This window comes from Lonchura striata, chromosome 2 (assembly GCF_050655825.1).
Source record: "Lonchura striata isolate lonStrDom1 chromosome 2, ASM5065582v1, whole genome shotgun sequence".
NCBI classification, from domain to species: Eukaryota; Metazoa; Chordata; class Aves; order Passeriformes; family Estrildidae; genus Lonchura; species Lonchura striata.
The window spans coordinates 16,309,826-16,328,040 of NC_140704.1; the positions used below are offsets into that span (position 1 = coordinate 16,309,826).

Genomic DNA, 18,215 nt, shown 5'->3' on the forward strand with positions numbered 1-18,215 from the left:
TCCCCTCCGTCCCCACCGCTCCAGCCCAAGCCAGCGGAGAACCGCGCACCCTCCGCGGGGTCTCTGCAGCCCAGGAAAACGGGAGGGAGCGAGGCCCGGCTGATGGTAGAGAGCGGGGGATACAGGTGGTAGCGGTATGAGACTCAGGTACTTTGGGGCCACGCTTGCGGGGACAAGGACGGGGACAGAGAGGTGCCGTGGAGAGCGTGGAGCCGCGGCCGGTGCCCGTACGAGGGATCCGCGCCGCGCACGTCCCGCCGGGCCCGCAGGCGCAGACGGCTGCTCCCGTTCACCCGCGGCGGTCAAACAACGTCTGAATTACATCCTTGTAAATATTGACTGTGGCCATCTTCTTCGTTTCTGCACACAGAAAACCAAAACGTTAAGTCCGGCGGGGCCGGGCTGCTGCTCCGCAGGGCTGCGGGGGTGCAGGGGGTGTGGAGCGGCGGGGCCGGGGGAGCGGAACGGGGATGCCCGTAGACATCGCCGGTAACTGAGCACCGTGTTTCTGCGGGAGCGCGCCGGCCGCGCCGAGGATGCTAAAGGCAGCGGGCTGTCTCCCGGCTTGGATTGAAGGTTAATTTAGAGCCCTTGGGCTTGTAGGGGGGACACATGACTCACAAGAGAAGAGACGGTTCCTGGCATGGCATCATTAAACACCGGTGTTAATGAATGGCACGGGGCTGTGGCTACGCCTCGCGCCCCCGACGGGGGTCTCTCCTGCGGTCAGCGTGGCGTGACACCAGCCTGTGTCCTCAGCCGCCTTCCCCAGGAGGCTCTCCCATACAGACGGTGAACTGCCCAGCCGTGCGCTGCCGTACCCTCAGATGCCCCTGGCCGGACTCCTACCGCCCCTCCAAGCAGCGCCCCTCGACGCCGCTCTGCCCGGGCGGAGCCCGTCCCCTGGCTGGGGCTGCCGGGGTCCCCTGGCCAGCGGTGACGCCCCCCGGGGATGGGGAGCGGCAGTCCCGACAGTCTGAGTGGCTGCGCGGCGGCTGTGCCTCCGGGCGCCGGCTCTGCGCATTTGGTGGTCGTTAAAAACAATTTGTTTCCCTCCCCGTTTGGGGAGGGGGAAGGGGAAAATCATTCCGGGGGAGGGGAAGGGAGGAAAAGGGAAGGGAAAAGGGGGGAAAAAAAAGGAGTGAGAGAGAGAGCAAGCGAGACAGAAACACCAAAGCCGACAGAAAACCCGCGCGACGAACTGTTGCGACACAGAGCGAAGAGCGCGGCGAAGGCTGGCGGCGAGGTGCGAGTGGGAGCGGGCCGGGCCGTGGGAGCGGGCCGGGCCGAGGGAGCGGACCGGAGTTGGGTGGGGGGGCCGTGAGAGCGGGCCGGGCCGTGGGAGGGGCGGGCTGCCTCCCCCCGTGGGTGGGCAGGCGGCGCCCGGTGCCTCCGCGCTGCCCCCCCGCCGGTCGCGCCGGGCGGGTCTCGGCGGTTCGGCGCGGCTGCCCGGTGACCGCTGCCGCCTCCCCGCAGCGCACAGCGAGTCCCCGCACCTCGGAGCCGGCGACCAGCACGACGGCGGCCCCCAGCCCCCCACCATGAACACCATCGTCTTCAGCAAGCTCAGCGGCCAGGTGCTTTTCGAGGAGGACGCCAAGGAGCGGGAGCGGAGCGGCCGGTCCTACGTGGGGGTGGTGGAGGGCCCGCACCACGCCGAGGTGCTGCTCCCCGACAGCCCGTCCATCAAGGAGAGCCTCAGCCTGCGCAACCGGCGGACGGGGTATGCCGTGCGCTCGTCTCCGCGCCGCGCACCGGCTTCGGGGGCGGCCCTGCCTGTGCTGCCGGCGCTCCCGGCCGCCGCGTCGCCGATCTGGGGTTGCGAGATAGGTTTCTAACTGGGTCTTTGCCCGCGGCACCGGGTTCGTATTTTATGGGATTCTCATTCCACAGCTACAGTGGGAAATTCCGGTAATAGGTGATGCAGGGGCGTCCGATTGGACTGGAATGTACCAGACAGAGCGCTCCTGTCCTGCTGTGCTTGACCTCCCTCTCTGCCTCCGAACAGAAACAAACCGGGAACACCGGGGCTCCACGGGCTTGTTCGGGCGCTTCGTCTAATTAAAGGCTCCAAAACGGAGGCGCCAGGCGGGACGTGTGAGACCGGGGGGACGGGGCGGCGGCGCGGCCGATCCCCGCCGGCAGTGCCGTGGCAGCGGGGCTGAGGCGGGCGGGCACCGCGCGGCCGCGGCACTTGTTCCAGCGTCCCCGGGGGGTCCCGGGAAGGAGCTGGGTTGTCAGTGCGTTCCCAGGGATGGGATTTAGAACGGACTAGCGCGATGCCAGTCAGGGGCTGCATAACGTGATATTAGGATAGGGTTTGCTAAAACGGCAGCTGACGCTAAGCCGCCCGAAGCCAGTCTTTTTTTTTTTTTTTTTGGGGGGGGGGGGGTGTTTTGCTTTGCTGTTTTTTTGGGGTCAGGGTTTTTTTGTTTTGTTTTGTTTTTTTTTTTTGTTTTTTTTAATGCTGGAACAGGTGAAATAGAAAGTGATGGGAGGACGAGCAAGCTCTGGCGCGTTGACAGCCGTAGCTCGGAGGGTTGAACTGGTGTGCGCCGACTAGACATTTCGGGTCAGCGTTACAAAGTAAAGATCGAGGAGCACAGTCAGGCGGCTGCGAAACCGAAGAGTCCGGGGGAGCTGCTTGTACTGCCCGATTTCCACTTTAGCGATTGCATCAGCTCGCACGTTGCGGGCGGCGCTGGCCGCGAGGCCGCAGGTGTGTGTCCCCCAGTGTCGTTGCGGCGATCGCGGCGGAGCGCGGCTGCCGCGGAGCCCCGCGGAGGAAGCGGCGCGGCCCGGCCCAGCCCGGCCGCGGGGCGCCCCCTGCCGCCGCCGCCGGCGCACAGCACCCAACGCCGACCGGAGCCCCTCCGCCCCGCGCAGCGCTGCCGCCGGCCCCAGCCCGCCTCCGGCCTTTCCTTGGGATTCCTGCGATTCTGTTCACTCACTTTTTATTGTAGGCCTTTATTTACAAAGTATTTACAAAGGGACTTTTTTTTTTTTTTTAAATCGGAACCCGGGTTTCGTTCCCCCGGCATACGCTGTTACTCGGTAGGTGCGGGGCTTTGCGGGCTGCCTCGCGTCGCTGCCAGCGGCTTTGGGAGCGGCATGCTCGCTCCTCCAGGAGCATCGCTCGCCGCCTGCTCCGAGGGGGGAAATTATCCAGGATCTGCTCGGTGCCGCGGGTATCTCTTGAGTATCAGCGGGAAATAAACCCGGGCGGGGGAATCAGGTTGGGCTGACCCCGGGGAAACGCGCACCGCAGCTGCGGGAAGCGCGGCCGGCCGTGCGAGGTGCGGCCTGGCGGCGCTGGAAAGCCCCTCTGTGTAGGCAGACCGGCCACACTGCGGTCAGGTGCCGAGCACCGAAACCATCGGAACACTCGCACCGGCGGAGCCCTGGCCCCGCTGAAATCCCCGTGGGTTCGCCGCCCGGGCCCGCAGCATTACCGCGGCCATTCACTGTTCACGAGCTCCGCTCGCCCAGACCCTCCACAGGGAGTTCGGGGAGCTGGTGGCATCACCTTCCCTTGAGCAGTCCTCCGGGCCGAGGGTCGCGGCTGTGGAAAGTGCCCGAACACCCCTCGAGAACCGGGCTCGGCTTCTCCGGGCAGGGCGCAGCCGGGGGCTGGGCACTCCCGAGCTGGGTCCCCCCTCGGACGGGGCGCATCTGCCGCACCCGCGCTGGGCAGCGCCGGGCCGGGCGGGGAGCGGGCAGCGCCGGGCCGGGCGGGGAGCGGGCAGGGCCCGGGGCCGGGCGGGGAGCGGGCAGGTGTCCCGCCGCCCCGGTCCTCAGCGCCCCTTCTCCGCGGCAGGGCGCGGCAGAGCGGCGGGAAGGTGCGGCACAAGCGGCAGGCGCTGCAGGACATGGCGCGGCCGCTCAAGCAATGGCTCTACAAGCACCGCGACAACCCATACCCCACCAAGACGGAGAAGATTCTGCTGGCCCTCGGCTCCCAGATGACCCTGGTGCAGGTAAGGAAGGGAACCCCGGACCCCCACGTCTAACAGCCGCTCCGAGGCCTTTCATGGACGGGAGGGATGGGGACAGCACCTGCCAAATCTCCTCTGCGAGCTGGGCAAAGGACAGTGCTGGGTATTGGGGAGCTTTGGTGCAGCCAGCAAGACCAGGAGTCCTGTGCACATCCTTCTTCCACTATCCTCTGGGCACCCCGATTCCAGCAGGACTGTCTCTCTCAAGCAAGAATTACCACATTTTAGCTGGAGAAGTGCTAAAGACAATCAGTAAAAATGTGTGCATGCACTCCTAGGAATAGGTGCCCTCATCCTTTCATCTCATTCATAAATACAATGAAAATATTTTTGCTTAGTCTTTAAAAATTCTCACATAAAAAATATCAGTCATGGGAGAATTCAGCACAGAATAGAAATTGTTGGGGAAATTTCAGGGAGCTACTCTTCCCTTTTGAAAAGGGGGTAGGATGGAAACTGTTCTATTGTTCTGATAATAATTGTCATCACCTGTTGCACAGACGTCAGTGTTGCCATACACTATGCAGTGGCTCAGCACACACAGTTTTGCAGGAATTATCATTGTAATATAGTTAGACATGGGGAATAATTGTTTTGTTCTCAGGTAATTCTCCCCTGAAGTGACTGGCAGTTTTCTTGCTGTAAGAGGCATAAATTTTGCTGCGAATGTTTATAAATCTCACTTCTTTGTTCTCTTTGCCATCTGGTACTCTACTGAAATATGTGGTTAAATGCTATCAGTTGCAGAGTGATGCTATCTCAGGTCTGGATGCTGCAAAGATTTATGCATTGTGAATAATCTAATTTCCTTACTGCAAGCTACTGCTAGGTGCGTAAAATGAAACCCATGTGTTTGCAGGATTGGGTCCTCATCACTCTGCCTAACACATTATGTGTCACCTTGCAAAGGACACAAAGAGATCAAAGTAACCTAAAGTATTAGAAAAAAACAAGTGGTAATTCAGCTTTATTATTTTGAGTGCCCCTTCAAAAAAACCTGTGCTATGAACTTCAGTTCTAGTAATGGCAAAATGGGAAATTTTTACACTTCAGTACCTCACTATGAAACTATTGCACTAGGAAAAACACTATAGCTTTGACAAAAATAATATTAATGTCTCAGAAAATGCCAGTTATAACTGGAAGATATAGTTAAGACAACTTCTCTTGCTTTTAAAAAATATACATGAAAGGTTTAAACTATGATTACATAAACATTATCCCTTCAATGGCACAATTCAATAGGAGTATTTTATTGGACTTTAGAATACCCCTGTATTTTTACATGAGATTTAAAACATATATCCAGAATATGTGCTGGGACACTTTCACATTAATGACATCTTCAGGAGTTCTGCTGTTCTTTTAAAAATGCCTCGGAATAAACAGAGAAGGGAGAAGAACTGGTGGGTTTTTGCAGGATTTCCCTCGTGGCAGCTTTGATAAATCCTGATGGGGGTAAGAAGTGTTAGCCTTTATAAAAGCATCAAGTGAGCCATGGCCACTTCTCCACAGAGTTTTATGATCTACATAAACTGTAGAATAAAATTAGAAAGAATCAGGGAGGGCTGCATTTAGCTCTGTTAGACCCCTGTGACTCTAGTGGGTTTACGCTGAAGTTGAATTTGACCGATTTTGATTCTATGAATGGTAATATTAGAAAGAACTGTGCAAACAGGCATATCTATCATCATTTACAGAAGCACAACATCAAAGAGAAATCCCAGGTGTTTTTTTCATCTTTTTTGTGCAATGCTCTTTTAATCCAAGAATTTGATAGCATCTGTATGAGATGTAAATACATATGTCTGGCACCAGCAGTAATTCCTGAGCCACAAAGAGCTAAACAGCACACACCCTACACCTACTTTTTGGATGCTCAAAAAGAACAAGACTGTAATTCAGTTCCAAATTTTTGTTCTCGTAAGAGTGAGAGAGAGCATGCCAGGGTGTGGTCTCAGTCACACTGGGTGCATCTGAAATATCTTTCCTGAAGGCTGTGCTCGTTCAGACAAGTGGTATAACCAAGAGCAGATTTGGGACTGGGCTGTGGTGTGTATTGGAAAGCCTTGCTTCTGTCCCAGGAGGAGCACTTTGCAAAAGCATCAATCAGGGTTGCCTATAAATTGTTTTTCTGATCTAGCAATATTGGTGGACATCGTTGGAGAACCAGGAATCAGCGTATGATGTTTCCTCTGGGTTAAATGCCTTAACATTTGCTGACTTGTCTTGTATTTCCTATGCTTTTTACATTTCTCAGTGTTGTCCCATGGTATTTGCTCCCACAGCTTTGCCCTCCTGTGGAGGCTGTTGTCTGCTGACAGCTGCTACCTCTTCCCAGCATCCCTCATGTGCTGACACCTTGTTGTCACAAGCCACAGGAAAGGCAAAAAATACTGTTAAATAACCCTTTCAGTTTCCAAATTTCTGACAAAATCCCATTTAGGGAATTAATGGTTGGGATGTCTTTTTGTTTTTCACCTGACTGGTGACCTTGGAAAAGGTCTTCAGCAGCTGCCTGGAAGACAAGGGTGGTCACAGTAATATTGATCATACAGATGTAACTCTCCTCCCTGTGCTTTTCCTTCATTTAATGAACCTTATTCCAGTATGTACCATATATCCAAAGGACCTTTTTTTCAGGACCATGGCATAGATAAAACCAATTCTTCTGTGAGACAAAGAGGCGAACATCCAGCCCTGTTTTTTTACTTTTGTTATTAGGACAAACTAATGACATGCTAATGACTAATAACTTTTGTATATGCATGTCAAATCTTCCACAACTTTATTTTCATTAGTTTTTCTATCACTCAGTTAGCTGATTTTAAATTAATTTGTTCTACTTTACTAATACTTTGGCCTACCCCACTGTTCTTGGGTGCAGTGGGACAGTGAGGGGACTATTCCAGATGCATGTCAGACTGCAGTGCTGAATCAAAATCAGGCTCTTTCAAGGAGGTAGGATTTTGCAGGAATCATAAATCATCTTGTTTCCTAAGTAGTAGTAGCAAAACCTGGGGCAAATTCTGGGCTGACTTACTCCTGTGCAGGCCAACAAGGTCTTTGGGAGTCCTCAAGGCAAATGTTATTGCAGATTTCAGTCCAACAGTCCAAAGTTTTCTACTTCCACAACTGCCAAAGCAGGAAACTAAAAAAGCAATATAGTTTGAGAAGGCATTTTATAATTTACTCCAATTAGATTCCAATTCAGAATCCAATAACTTGTCCTATTAATATGCTACATTTTCATTTGTATTATTACCACAGTGTTTGATTTATTTTATTTTAAATTTTGGTTTAGATGTTCTTGTGAAATAAAAAAGAAAAATGGCAGTATATTCCTTCCAGAAAGAAATATGAATGTGTGTTTTGTTGGAAAGAAGGTTTTTCAATAGAAAGATTTGTATATCAGTCATGTGCTGCTATGGATTTAATAATATTCAGATTTATAAAGGCATATCTGGATTACTGGAGGAGGAGAATCATTTGATGTCTGTTCCTTTTCTGAAAGTTTGGCTGCTGTTAAGCACTGAAGCAGAACAAATTACAATAAAATTGAAGATGTGTCTTCAGAAGTAAAGCCAGAGGGTCAGTATTTCATGATGCTGATATAAGTACCTGATGCTCTTAGAGAACAACTGAACTGCTGTAAAAAAATGAATGCTGGAAAGCACATCTATTATCGTTCCCTTTGGGTTTTGTCTTTTTACTTCTCAAAGAACTACAGGATTGTTACTTTACAAGAAAAGTGAGTTTCATCACGTGTTTTTTCAAGATACTTACTTCTTGGGAGGTTTATGTGACAAAGATTTTCCCACTTGCTTATATCTAAATTTTTTTTTTTTTTTAATTATTTTTGGAGATCACCATATCACAGCTTGGGACCATGGGAAAGGTTGGATGTTTTTGGCTGCTTTGGTTGTTTCTTTTTGTAACAGTTTAGGTAAGTGTGGTGCAAACCGGCACTCTTGAGTGGGACCTACAGCAGTGGACAGTCAGGTTTTTAAAGACCACATGGATAGACAATGTAACGTTTGGGGCTGGCTCAAATGAGTGCTAAAACTGTTGTTGTCTTTGAAGGAGACTGGTGGTGGCTGGAGGTCGGGGTGAGCGTGCTGAGTGGTACAGCCTGTGGCCAGGCAGCCTGTTCCAGTTCACCTGGAGCTTGTCCAAGACTGAAGAGTGAGAGAGGTGTTGACTCTCATGATGCCTTAGAAATCAGGATTTTCCAGCAACATGCACCAGTGCCCAAAAACTGGAAAGCAGTTAGAGCTTACCACATCATAGATTAAGCCTAAAAATCTCTCAAATGGATTTGACTAACTTCACTTTCTTCCAAGGCTTTAATGGGCCTTGTTTTAATTGCATTTGGGATAAGAGTTTCCAGAGTGAATTTGCTGCTTCATGCTTTAGTTAAAGGTTTCTCTTCTAAAAGCTGACTTGAGGTTCTTTCAGAAGGATGGAGTCATTTAGGTTGGAAAAGACCTTTATCATCATTGAGTCCAACCATTAACCCAGCACTGGCAAGTCCACTGCTAATCCATGTCAGTAAGCACCTGGTCTACATTTCTTTTAAATACCTCCAAGGACAGTGCCTCAACCATGGTAACTTTCACTGGGTAGCCTGTTCCAATGCCTGGCAATCCTTTTTGTAAATATTTTTTTCCTGATATCTAATCTAAACCTCCCCTGATTCAATTTGAGGCCATTTCCTCTTGTCCTATCTCTTGTCACTTGTGAGAACAGACTGACCCCCACCTACAACCTCCTTTCAGGTAGTTGTAAAGAGCAATAAAATCTTCCCTAAGCTTCCTTTTCTCCAGGCTAACCCCCCCTAGCTCCCTCAGCTGCTCTTCATCAGACTTGTGCTCCAGACATTTTCCCAACTCTGTTGTCATTCCCTGGAGTCTATCCAGCACCTCAGTGTCCTTCCTGAATTGAGGGGCCCAGAACTGGACCCAGCACTCAGGTTGCAGCCTCACCAGTGCTAAGCACAAGGGTACAATCACTGCCCTGGTCTTGCTGGCCACATGTTATGGTCCGGATCTTAAAATTATTAGGAATGCCTCTGCCTGAATTAAGTTGCAAATCAGACCATATGGCAAAGGATTTCAGTCTCTGACAGCACACTATTGCTGATCCAGGCCAGGATGCCATCGGCTTCCTTGGTCACTCAGTAGCTCATGTTCAGGTGATGTCAGCCAGCACCCTTGGATCCTTTTCCAGCAGGCATCTTTCCATGCACTTCCCCCAGCCTGGAGCACTGCATGCAGGGGTTGTTGTGACCCAGGGGCAGGCATTTGGCCTTGTTGAACCTCATACCACTGGCCTTGGCCCATGGATCCAGCGTGTCCAGATCCCTTGTGGAGTCTTCCTGCCTCCAGCAAATCAACACTCCCACACAATTTGGTATCTCTCCAGATTAGTGATAAAGCTATGAAATGTAACTGGCTCTCAATACCAAGCCCTGGGGAATGCCACTGGTGACCAGGTGGATGTAGCTCCATTCACCAACACTCACTGGGCCAGGCCACCCAAACTGTTTTTTGCCTACCCATCCAAGCCATGGACAGCCAGTTTCGCCAGGAGATGCTGTGGGAAATGGTGTCACAGGTTTTACTGATGTCCATGTAGACACATCCATAGCCTTTCACTCAGCTACTAAGTGGCTCATACTGTCATAGATGAAGATCAGGTTGGTCAAGCAGAACTTGCCTTTCACAAATCTTTACTGGCTGGGCCTGATCCCCTGATTGTCTTGTATGTGTTGTGTAATGGCACTTAAATAATCTGCTCCATGAAGAGCAGGAAGACAAGGTGCAATATATTTATCTCATTATGAAATAATGATCAAATACTACTATTCCTTTCTCTCATAGCAGAAGACTTAAAATATGAATCATCTTTTCATATTGATATACAGAAAGCAAAGCAATGGCATGGGAAGAATGAGCCAAAAATAAACCAAGAGTACCATGCAGCAATCACTCCTGCTAAATATAATTGCTTTTATGTATGAATCACACTAATACTACCCTGTCTTTTCTGTAAATGGCACTTCACTGAGGAAAAATTTCAATATGTAATAAAATGAAGCATAATGAAATCTTTCTTGTGAGAGGTTGGAAAGCTGACAGTTTGGTAAAACGCTACAGTAACTGCAATCCTGTTGATTGGGATCCTGGATTGATGCATCTCTACTGTTAAATACTTGATTTCAGAATTACACTGTCATGCAGCAAGTGACTGTTGCTTAGCTGAGCAGTCTGGAGTGACTTTGCTAACAGCATTAGAAAGTGCGTGGATCCCAGCCCACCCTATCTCATTTACTGTAAAAATTACTGTGTAAATACAATGATTACAAGCAAGTAACCTTAGAAGAAAATGAAAATTACTTTGCCAGCTACAGTTTTGGTTTTCTAACCTGTCATAGTAAACGACATGGATTGTAAAGTTACGTCTTTGCCATGTGAGCACTGATCCAGTGCTCACTGTGTTTTCAGTGAAACCCTGTTTCATGTTAGCATGATTTTAAGTAAAATCAAAGTGACAGGCATAAAGCACCACTGCAAAGTTCTAGCTGGGACTCCGAACTGAAGCTTTGCTTTTTCTTTAGGCACGTAGTGTTTATTTTTCTCATAATCACTTTAGAAGAGACTGTTGATCCAGAATAATTAGAAAGACATTTCTGTGTGATTTATATAGTAACCTTAGCTACAACAGACAGATGACAAAATTAGGGCCAAAATTCAGTGCTAAGGTCTACAGTTTGGCTCTCTATTAGGTAGGGTAGCATGTATTGATAAAACATGTATGAACTTGCTTTGCAGGTTGATGTAAATTAAATGGTGAGATCGTTCCCAGGTCAGAATATGACGACAGTAGTCTGGCTTTCTCTTTGTGCATATTCACAACACAAAGATGTGAACAGGGCTGTAGGCTGCTAACGTCCTTTACATTCTCCTTTGCAAATGATGCTACTCTGCCTCCTTCTTGCAGAGGTCATGTCAAAATGCACTTTTTCCTGCCAGCGATAAATAGTACTTTTAACACCTTACTTTATCCTTAAGCAAATATCATTAGAATGCAGGCCACTTGCCTCTGCTGTTGCTCATAGTAAAGATAGAGTTATCAGTATTTTCTATTTACTATCTTTTTGAGTTGCAGTAGAATCAAGGCCAGCATTTTCTCAGGTGTGCTTTCATGAAAAGTCACTGCAAGTACATGCATCTTATTTGGTGGTTTAATTAACACTGCTGGCACTGAAGGGTAGTCAGTGCCTTTTTGCTCATTCAGTGCTTAAAACACTGTGAAATACTTGTGTTTGAGCCTGACTTTGTAATATGCCTATATGCTAGAGGGACACTAACATGTATCCATTTTGCTAAGTCAAACTCTAGGAAATGCTCTGAAATTGGGAAGGAAGACAAAGCAGACTTGTTTAGTACTCACCTTGTGAGGAATTGCATCTTTACTATTTTTAAGCTGTCCACAACAAAAAGAGTTTGTAAAATCAGCTTCTCTGTAAAGGAAATGTTTGATTTCTGCAGTGAGTGAAAGTACATTGTCCTCTGTGTAAGACTTTCCTGATGCCCACATCTTGTCAGACTAAGAGTTCTGTCAAAATGCAAGGGAGAATTTAGGCTTTTATATATACAAATTTAGAATGTCTTTTCCTGTTCAATAGCCTTATTGTAGCCTATATAAATATCAAAGAAAATTCCTGAATATTAGACATTAATTTAATTTAGGAAGTTGGTAATGTATTGAAGGTTCATATTAAATGTTCAGGGTTTTATCTTTAAAATAATAATAAAAAAAGATTAATATAAAACTGGTATTTGGGACACCTTAATTGAAACCTTGTGATTAATGTGGTTTTGCTAACACTTGGGAAGGGTGGGAAGCCTGAAATTGGCTTCCTGTATGAGATTCCTGCTCTGCTCAGTGCTAATTTCATGGACTTCTGTTCAGATTTCTCTTGTTTGCAGTACCCTTGAAGCATACAAAAAACTCTTGAGGGCTCTATGCTTGATTTGTTTGCCTAATTTCCAGGGGAAGCTAATACACACGTTTGTATGCAGGTATCAAACTGGTTTGCCAATGCAAGACGTCGCCTGAAGAACACTGTCAGGCAGCCAGACCTGAGCTGGGCTTTGCGAATAAAACTGTACAACAAATATGTTCAGGGAAATGCTGAGCGACTCAGCGTGAGCAGCGATGACTCGTGCTCTGAAGGTTTGTTGATCCTTTTTTATTGATTTTAAACTGATTAGAATATGTTTAGAAAGTATTAGATACCCTAAGTTATCTATAATGTTTAATCACAAATACCCTCAGTGGCTCTGCCTTTATTGTTTTTGTGAATTAGGTGCCTCTTTTGGCTCCCAACTACTAGGCAGCCTTGCAAAGCAGGATTGTGTAAGTTGTTCAAGGTGGCAATCTGGCTGCATGTTATTATATTTCATTGTTGCTAAAAAGATAATGTTTTGTTCATTGCATTCTACAAGCCTATTACTTTAGTCTGCATTAAAGGAAAAAAATGGATTACATTTCTTGGTATAAAGAAATGAGAAATCACTTGACTTACTTTCCTTCATGGAAGGGCTATAGCAATATACATCATTAAAGGGTTGATTAGTGGGGCAGCTTAGATGGTAAACTGAATATTACTGTTATTTATTTGATGTATTTTGCTAACAGCTGTTTTCCATAAAGGATGTAATGGAATTCTCTGTCTTACTCAAATTAACAAAAGCAGGATTTTTTTTAAAGTACACTGTATTTTAATAGAATTCTTGCATTAATTCTGTCTGTGAGTGCTTTTTTTAGATGGTTGTGACATGGAGATAACAATGACAGGAACAAATCCTACAGAACATTGTCAAAAAATATGTATGTGAATTTTTAGAAGAGTATGTCTCAATTTGTACTCAATTTCAATGATCTTTGTTCCAGTTTCAGTCTGTACTCACACCTCCTGAAAACTGTGGGAATGTACTCAAATTTCTACTCACTTCCCTTGAAAAGATTGCTTGCAGAACAGTTAAAAGGGTACAGTTTAAGCAAATGTACCTAAGTATTCTGTGGTGATGAGGCAAACCAAATTTCAAGTTATGATAGTAAGAATTCAGCCTATTCACACAGCTTTTTAAATGCTTATCATTATGTTAGGGCACTTTCCATTTTTTTTCTACCTGTCTTGTGTTACTCATGAACAAATCAGACTCAAAGATTTTTCTACAACTAATTAATTTAGAATACCTGGAATATCTGAGAATCATGGGAACTACTATGAGCAATGTGTGAACAGAAGAAAATGGTTACTGTCTAGTTTTAGTTATATTTATTTCAATGCAAAACATGTTAACTGTTAAGTACTCAATGTATCACTGTATCTTTGTTCTTTTGTTTTCAGATGGAGAAAATCCTCCGAGAAACCATATGAATGAAGGGGGATATAACAAACCAGTTCATCACACTGTGATTAAAACTGAAAGTTCAGTAATAAAAACAGGAGTGAGACCAGAAGCAAGTGCCAATGAGGATTATGTGTCACCCCCCAAATACAAAAGCAGCTTACTGAATCGTTACCTAAATGACTCATTGAGACATGTCATGGCTACTAATGCAGCTATGATGGAAAAAACAAGGCAAAGGAATCATTCTGGTTCATTTAGTTCCAATGAATTTGAGGAAGAACTGGTGTCTCCATCATCATCAGAGACAGAAGGCAATTTTGTCTATCGGACAGGTAAGGGATATTTTTCTGCATGATTTCTATTAAAGACATCTTCAGTAGACAGTGGCTGCTGGAATAAATGTCACCTGATTGTGTTTTTTTTGAGATTTCTGTCCATCCTCTCATATCACAGTGGATAATTCCTGTCCATCTTCTTGCATGAAAGTGGATTACTCCTGTCCATCCTCTTATATCAGGATGGATAAATCCTGTCCACCTTTTTATTCTCTGGAGAAGTTCTACCTGCAGTATTACAATTAAGTGCTGTTAATGACCACTAATGAAGCTGGTTTGCTTTTCAAATGGAGCAATGGGGATAGTTTTTGAAATTACACTTACAGGCCACTTTTTGTCAGCACTAAGACAAGCCTAAGGAAGGAGAAATTCTTCTGTATTCTATTATAAAAGGGAGGAGTAGAGGAGGACTGAAGTTCTCCTCGGCCACAGCTGGGAGGAGGAAGAGGGCTTTGAAATTTCAAGGTGGCTGTTTGTGACACTTACATGAGTCCTATGCCCTTCAGTGGAGTGCATGTGAACACCTTCCTCTGTTGAACAGCACCTTTTCTGTCCTCAGAGTGCCTTGTCCATTATGTGACCTTTGGTGCTCATGCATCTATTAGGAATACAGGCATTAGTGAAGACTAATTTCTGCATCACTCTCCTGAACTAAGGGGCCACAGATTTGGCCATTAAATACCTTGTCTTGCTGGTTTTTGAAGGGTTACACATAGTTTATTACTGTAATCTTATCAATAAAAACATACAAGCATGACGTAATTTCATCCACTGTGTTACCAGTCAGAGCAAGGCACATGGGACTGCCTGGTTCATGCCAGTAAATTGCTGTAAATCAGGGCAAGATGAGAATTTGCTTAAGTCCCCGTGAGTCAGGGGATGCTGGAAGGCTCCTCTTGTGAAACTTCTTCTGTATTTCTTGGAGACATAAGGTGAAAAGATTACATTTTGAAAAATACGAAGTTTTGCACCCCAGTCTCTGAAGGTCTCCACCAGTGTCTCAGGGTTTCAACTCATTGCAGCAGCCCCTTGTGTTGTGCTGGGCCTTTCTTGGCAGATTATTCTTCCAGGGAACACCCTGAGGGCAGCATCTTCAGGGATGGATATTGCTGAAAAGTACTGGAGGATTTTGCTGTAAAGATAATACAGATTTAGATTTTGTACTTGATTCCCCTTGGTTTCCTTGGCAGGCAGGTTCAGGTGCCTTTGCATCTTCTCCAGTTTGCAGCCTTTGCTCTCTCTTCTCTGGCACAATTCTTGTGGGTTTTTTGTCCACGTGGAGGGGCCACAAGGCTGACTTCTGTTGGTGGGGATTAGGAGGACGTTTGTGTGTGCAGGTTGTTGGGAATGACCAGAGAACGTTCTCTGTAGGGAAATGGAGTCTTGTGGAGAGAAAGAATAGTGCTTGCTCAATTAGTAAGTTTCAAAATAAACTCTGTTCATTTTTTTTTCTGAACATACCAAATGCATTTGGCCTGCATTACAAGTATATTGTTTGCCAGGCTTTATTTTTAAGTGAAAAGTTACTCAAGAGCAGATGCAGAAGCTCAGAAATGTAAACTTCTGGTTTTCTGTGCTTTATACCATAACCTAAAAATGGATGCAATGACTTTTTAAAATTTATAATAAATTTGCTACTGGATTAAGTTCTTCTTGACAAATTTCAAGCTGCACTGAAAAGTATGGTCATTAATGTGAAGGCTGAGGGAGGCACACTGAAACTGTATAAATTCACCAGCTGTGCTGGAATGACTAAAAACTAGTATACTTGTCCCTAAAATTCTTAAGTGACATTCCTGGAACTCCTCTTGAGACTGCATTTAAGTCTGTTCCTAAATATCTTCCTTTTCACTTTTTTTGAGAACAGACCAGCAGCTCTTAGGATATAGTTTTATTCTTTTTGAACTTTGAAAGCAGACAAGCAGCATATAGAAATAAAAAAGATCATATATATATATATATATATATATATAATATACATATGATATATATCTTTTTATATATATATACATATATATATACACACACGTGACTTTTTTTGCTGTATCGTTGCTACATGTGTGAACATTCAGGAAATACAGTTACAAATGGGCTTTTTTCAGTTACAAGATTACAGTCCCATTAATGATTTTTTGATGTTACACACGCAGGAATTAAACTTTTCATGAAGAAACATATACTTTCAAGGTATTGTCCCTTTATGAAACTTACCTTCAAATAGATGAAATTATCCACATGATTGTTATACAGGGAGAGATAAATAAGGATGACATATTTTTAAAATGTTTTTCTTTGTAATTTGAATACCTGGTTGGCAGTTCTTAGTGCAGTATGGTACCAGACCGGTATCTGTGTTTTCAAAAATAGCTGTAATACATTTTGGTTAAGCAAATAACAGGGTATGGCTGATTTTACTATTCTTAACCTCCTGAAAGTGGCAAGTGTATTTTTAAGTGAGATGTGACCACTTACAAGGAGTTCCACACTGCAATTTTTTGTAGTGCAAAACAGCTAATTTTTAACACAAAGGAGCTGTTGCAGGATTGTCAAATCCCTGCTAGACGTTTTAATTTATGAAGACATTTTAAGCAGCATTTCAAAAAGCACAGAGTGAAAACTGATTGATGTTTTATTTTTGAGAAATGTTTGGCAAGGTCATTATGCCTGTAAGGACAGGAAGTCACTGGAGTTTAAACTAACTCTCTATTGTGCTTCCCTGGAAAAGTAGGCAAGATCATGAGTGAGCAAGTGAGCAAACAAGCTTGTAGCACATCATGAGTGAGAAGGCTTACTCGTCCTGTCTGGTTCTGATTAGGCTGGACCCTGATTTCAGGTACATCAGTGTGTCTGGAGCTGCTTTGTGTGCCCGGGGTCAGTGTGGCCACGTGCGTCTCAACAGCCTGCACCAAATTAACAGTGTACAAGTGCAGTGTCCAATAACAAAAACAAGAAATTGCAGTTTAAAGTTTATACGGAAAACGGGCTGTAGAGGTTCCCATTTCAGTCATTAACATGCTTATAAACACGGGACCATATGCTACTCCGGCTTCATGCAACTGGGAAATCCCACATAAAGATCAAGGACAGGCTATGTAACAGACTGTCGGCCGAGCAGCCGTGTTTTCTACCTCCACACAATTACTGTGAGCTCACAGGTGCAGTGCCCACGCTGCTGTTGCCCAGCCCCAGGCCCGGGGAGCTGCTGCTGGAGGTGGCACGGGCAGGCAGTGCGGGCAGCCGGGGAGAGAGCAGCCGCCACGGGTATGGCACAGGCTCCCCTAAGCCTTTCTGTCCTAAGCTGATAGTCTTATGTGTGTAACAGGACATACACAAGTGTGTTCACTTAAAGCAGAAAATTTCAGTTCAGATCAATCCTGGTGCAGGTATATATGCAAGTATAGATAATTGGTCAAATACGCATCTGAAATTGATGACTGAAAGGCTTGGTTTGGTATTTTTGTTTAGTTAGAAAGCCGCGTTGGATAACTGGTTTTCACTAACTGCTTGGCATGCAGTCACTCACAGCGGGTTCTCTGTGTGACAGGAATAAGTGAAAGCAGACTTGTCTACCCGTATTTGTTGTACAAATGCATGCAGAAATAACAGTCTTGACGGCAACAAGCACTCCAGAAATCTACAAGGAAAAGATCTAATGTTTGTAGTGAAACTGAATATAAATCTAAAGAGGCAACATCAGTCTTTGGTTTACGGATCACTAAAATGCTGACTTTTCTGTAATCAAGCTGCAGTGCTCCCTGAGTACCCTATTTGTCAGTCACCTGCAGAAACAAAATCTTCTGCATCGTTGTAGCACAAGGAAATTAAGAATTCCCAGCTTTCTGGGATATTGTTATCTAGTGAAGGAAAGAAAAAATTAAAACAAGAGTAAAAGAGATGAAATGGTAGGACAGGGAGTCCTTTCTCTGTAGGCAGATTTTTCATTTATTTCATGTGTTACTTAGCACAGTAGAAAAGCCAGAACAAATAAAAACAGTGAGGAAACTCAAGACTTGCAGGCCTGGAAAAGAGGATGGTTTTAACAAGCACTTGAACCACTGGCCGATTTGTGAAGATGTTTGATCTCTATTTTTAGACATTCGTACTCAGGAGTACACTCTGTTTCTGATGTTTTCATTACTACTGAGTTTTCTTTCTTCTCACCTTGCTTCCTTTCTTTCCTTTGGATCTTGCAAAGTTGTTGATTTATAAAGCACTATCCTGGGTCATTTATTGCAGCACACTGAGCACCTCTGATGTGACCCTCGGCACTCTGCAGGATCAGGCCCAGATTCCTACAGAGCACTTAAATCTGTAGCCATGCACAGAAGTACTGTAGAGAGACACAAACTGCAGAACAGTGCTGTGATTTTGTGTGGTCCTTGCCAACTTTTCCTTGCAATTTAACATTTTTAGAAATTAATGTGTAATTTAAAAATAAGCCATAAAATTTGAAAACATAA

At 45.5% G+C, this 18,215-nt stretch overlaps 1 protein-coding gene across 4 annotated transcripts in view; it reads left to right on the top strand.

Annotated features, from left to right (window-relative positions):
* Positions 1-985: 985 nt before the first annotated feature.
* MKX (mohawk homeobox) overlaps positions 986-18,215 on the top strand; it is a 48,776-nt gene continuing 31,546 nt past the window's right edge. For 2 of the 4 annotated variants that reach the window (XM_085564830.1, XM_021543037.4), the window contains exons 1-5: positions 1,115-1,246; positions 1,477-1,723; positions 3,818-3,977; positions 12,083-12,236; positions 13,417-13,752. In XM_085564830.1, coding sequence (XP_085420956.1) covers positions 1,542-1,723; positions 3,818-3,977; positions 12,083-12,236; positions 13,417-13,752 — 832 coding nt within the window. In that variant the 5' untranslated portion in view covers positions 1,115-1,246; positions 1,477-1,541. Of the gene's footprint in view, positions 1,247-1,416; positions 1,724-3,817; positions 3,978-12,082; positions 12,237-13,416; positions 13,753-18,215 lie in introns of those variants that run through there. The other 2 variants (XM_021543034.4, XM_021543035.3) reach the window with 2 other exon arrangements.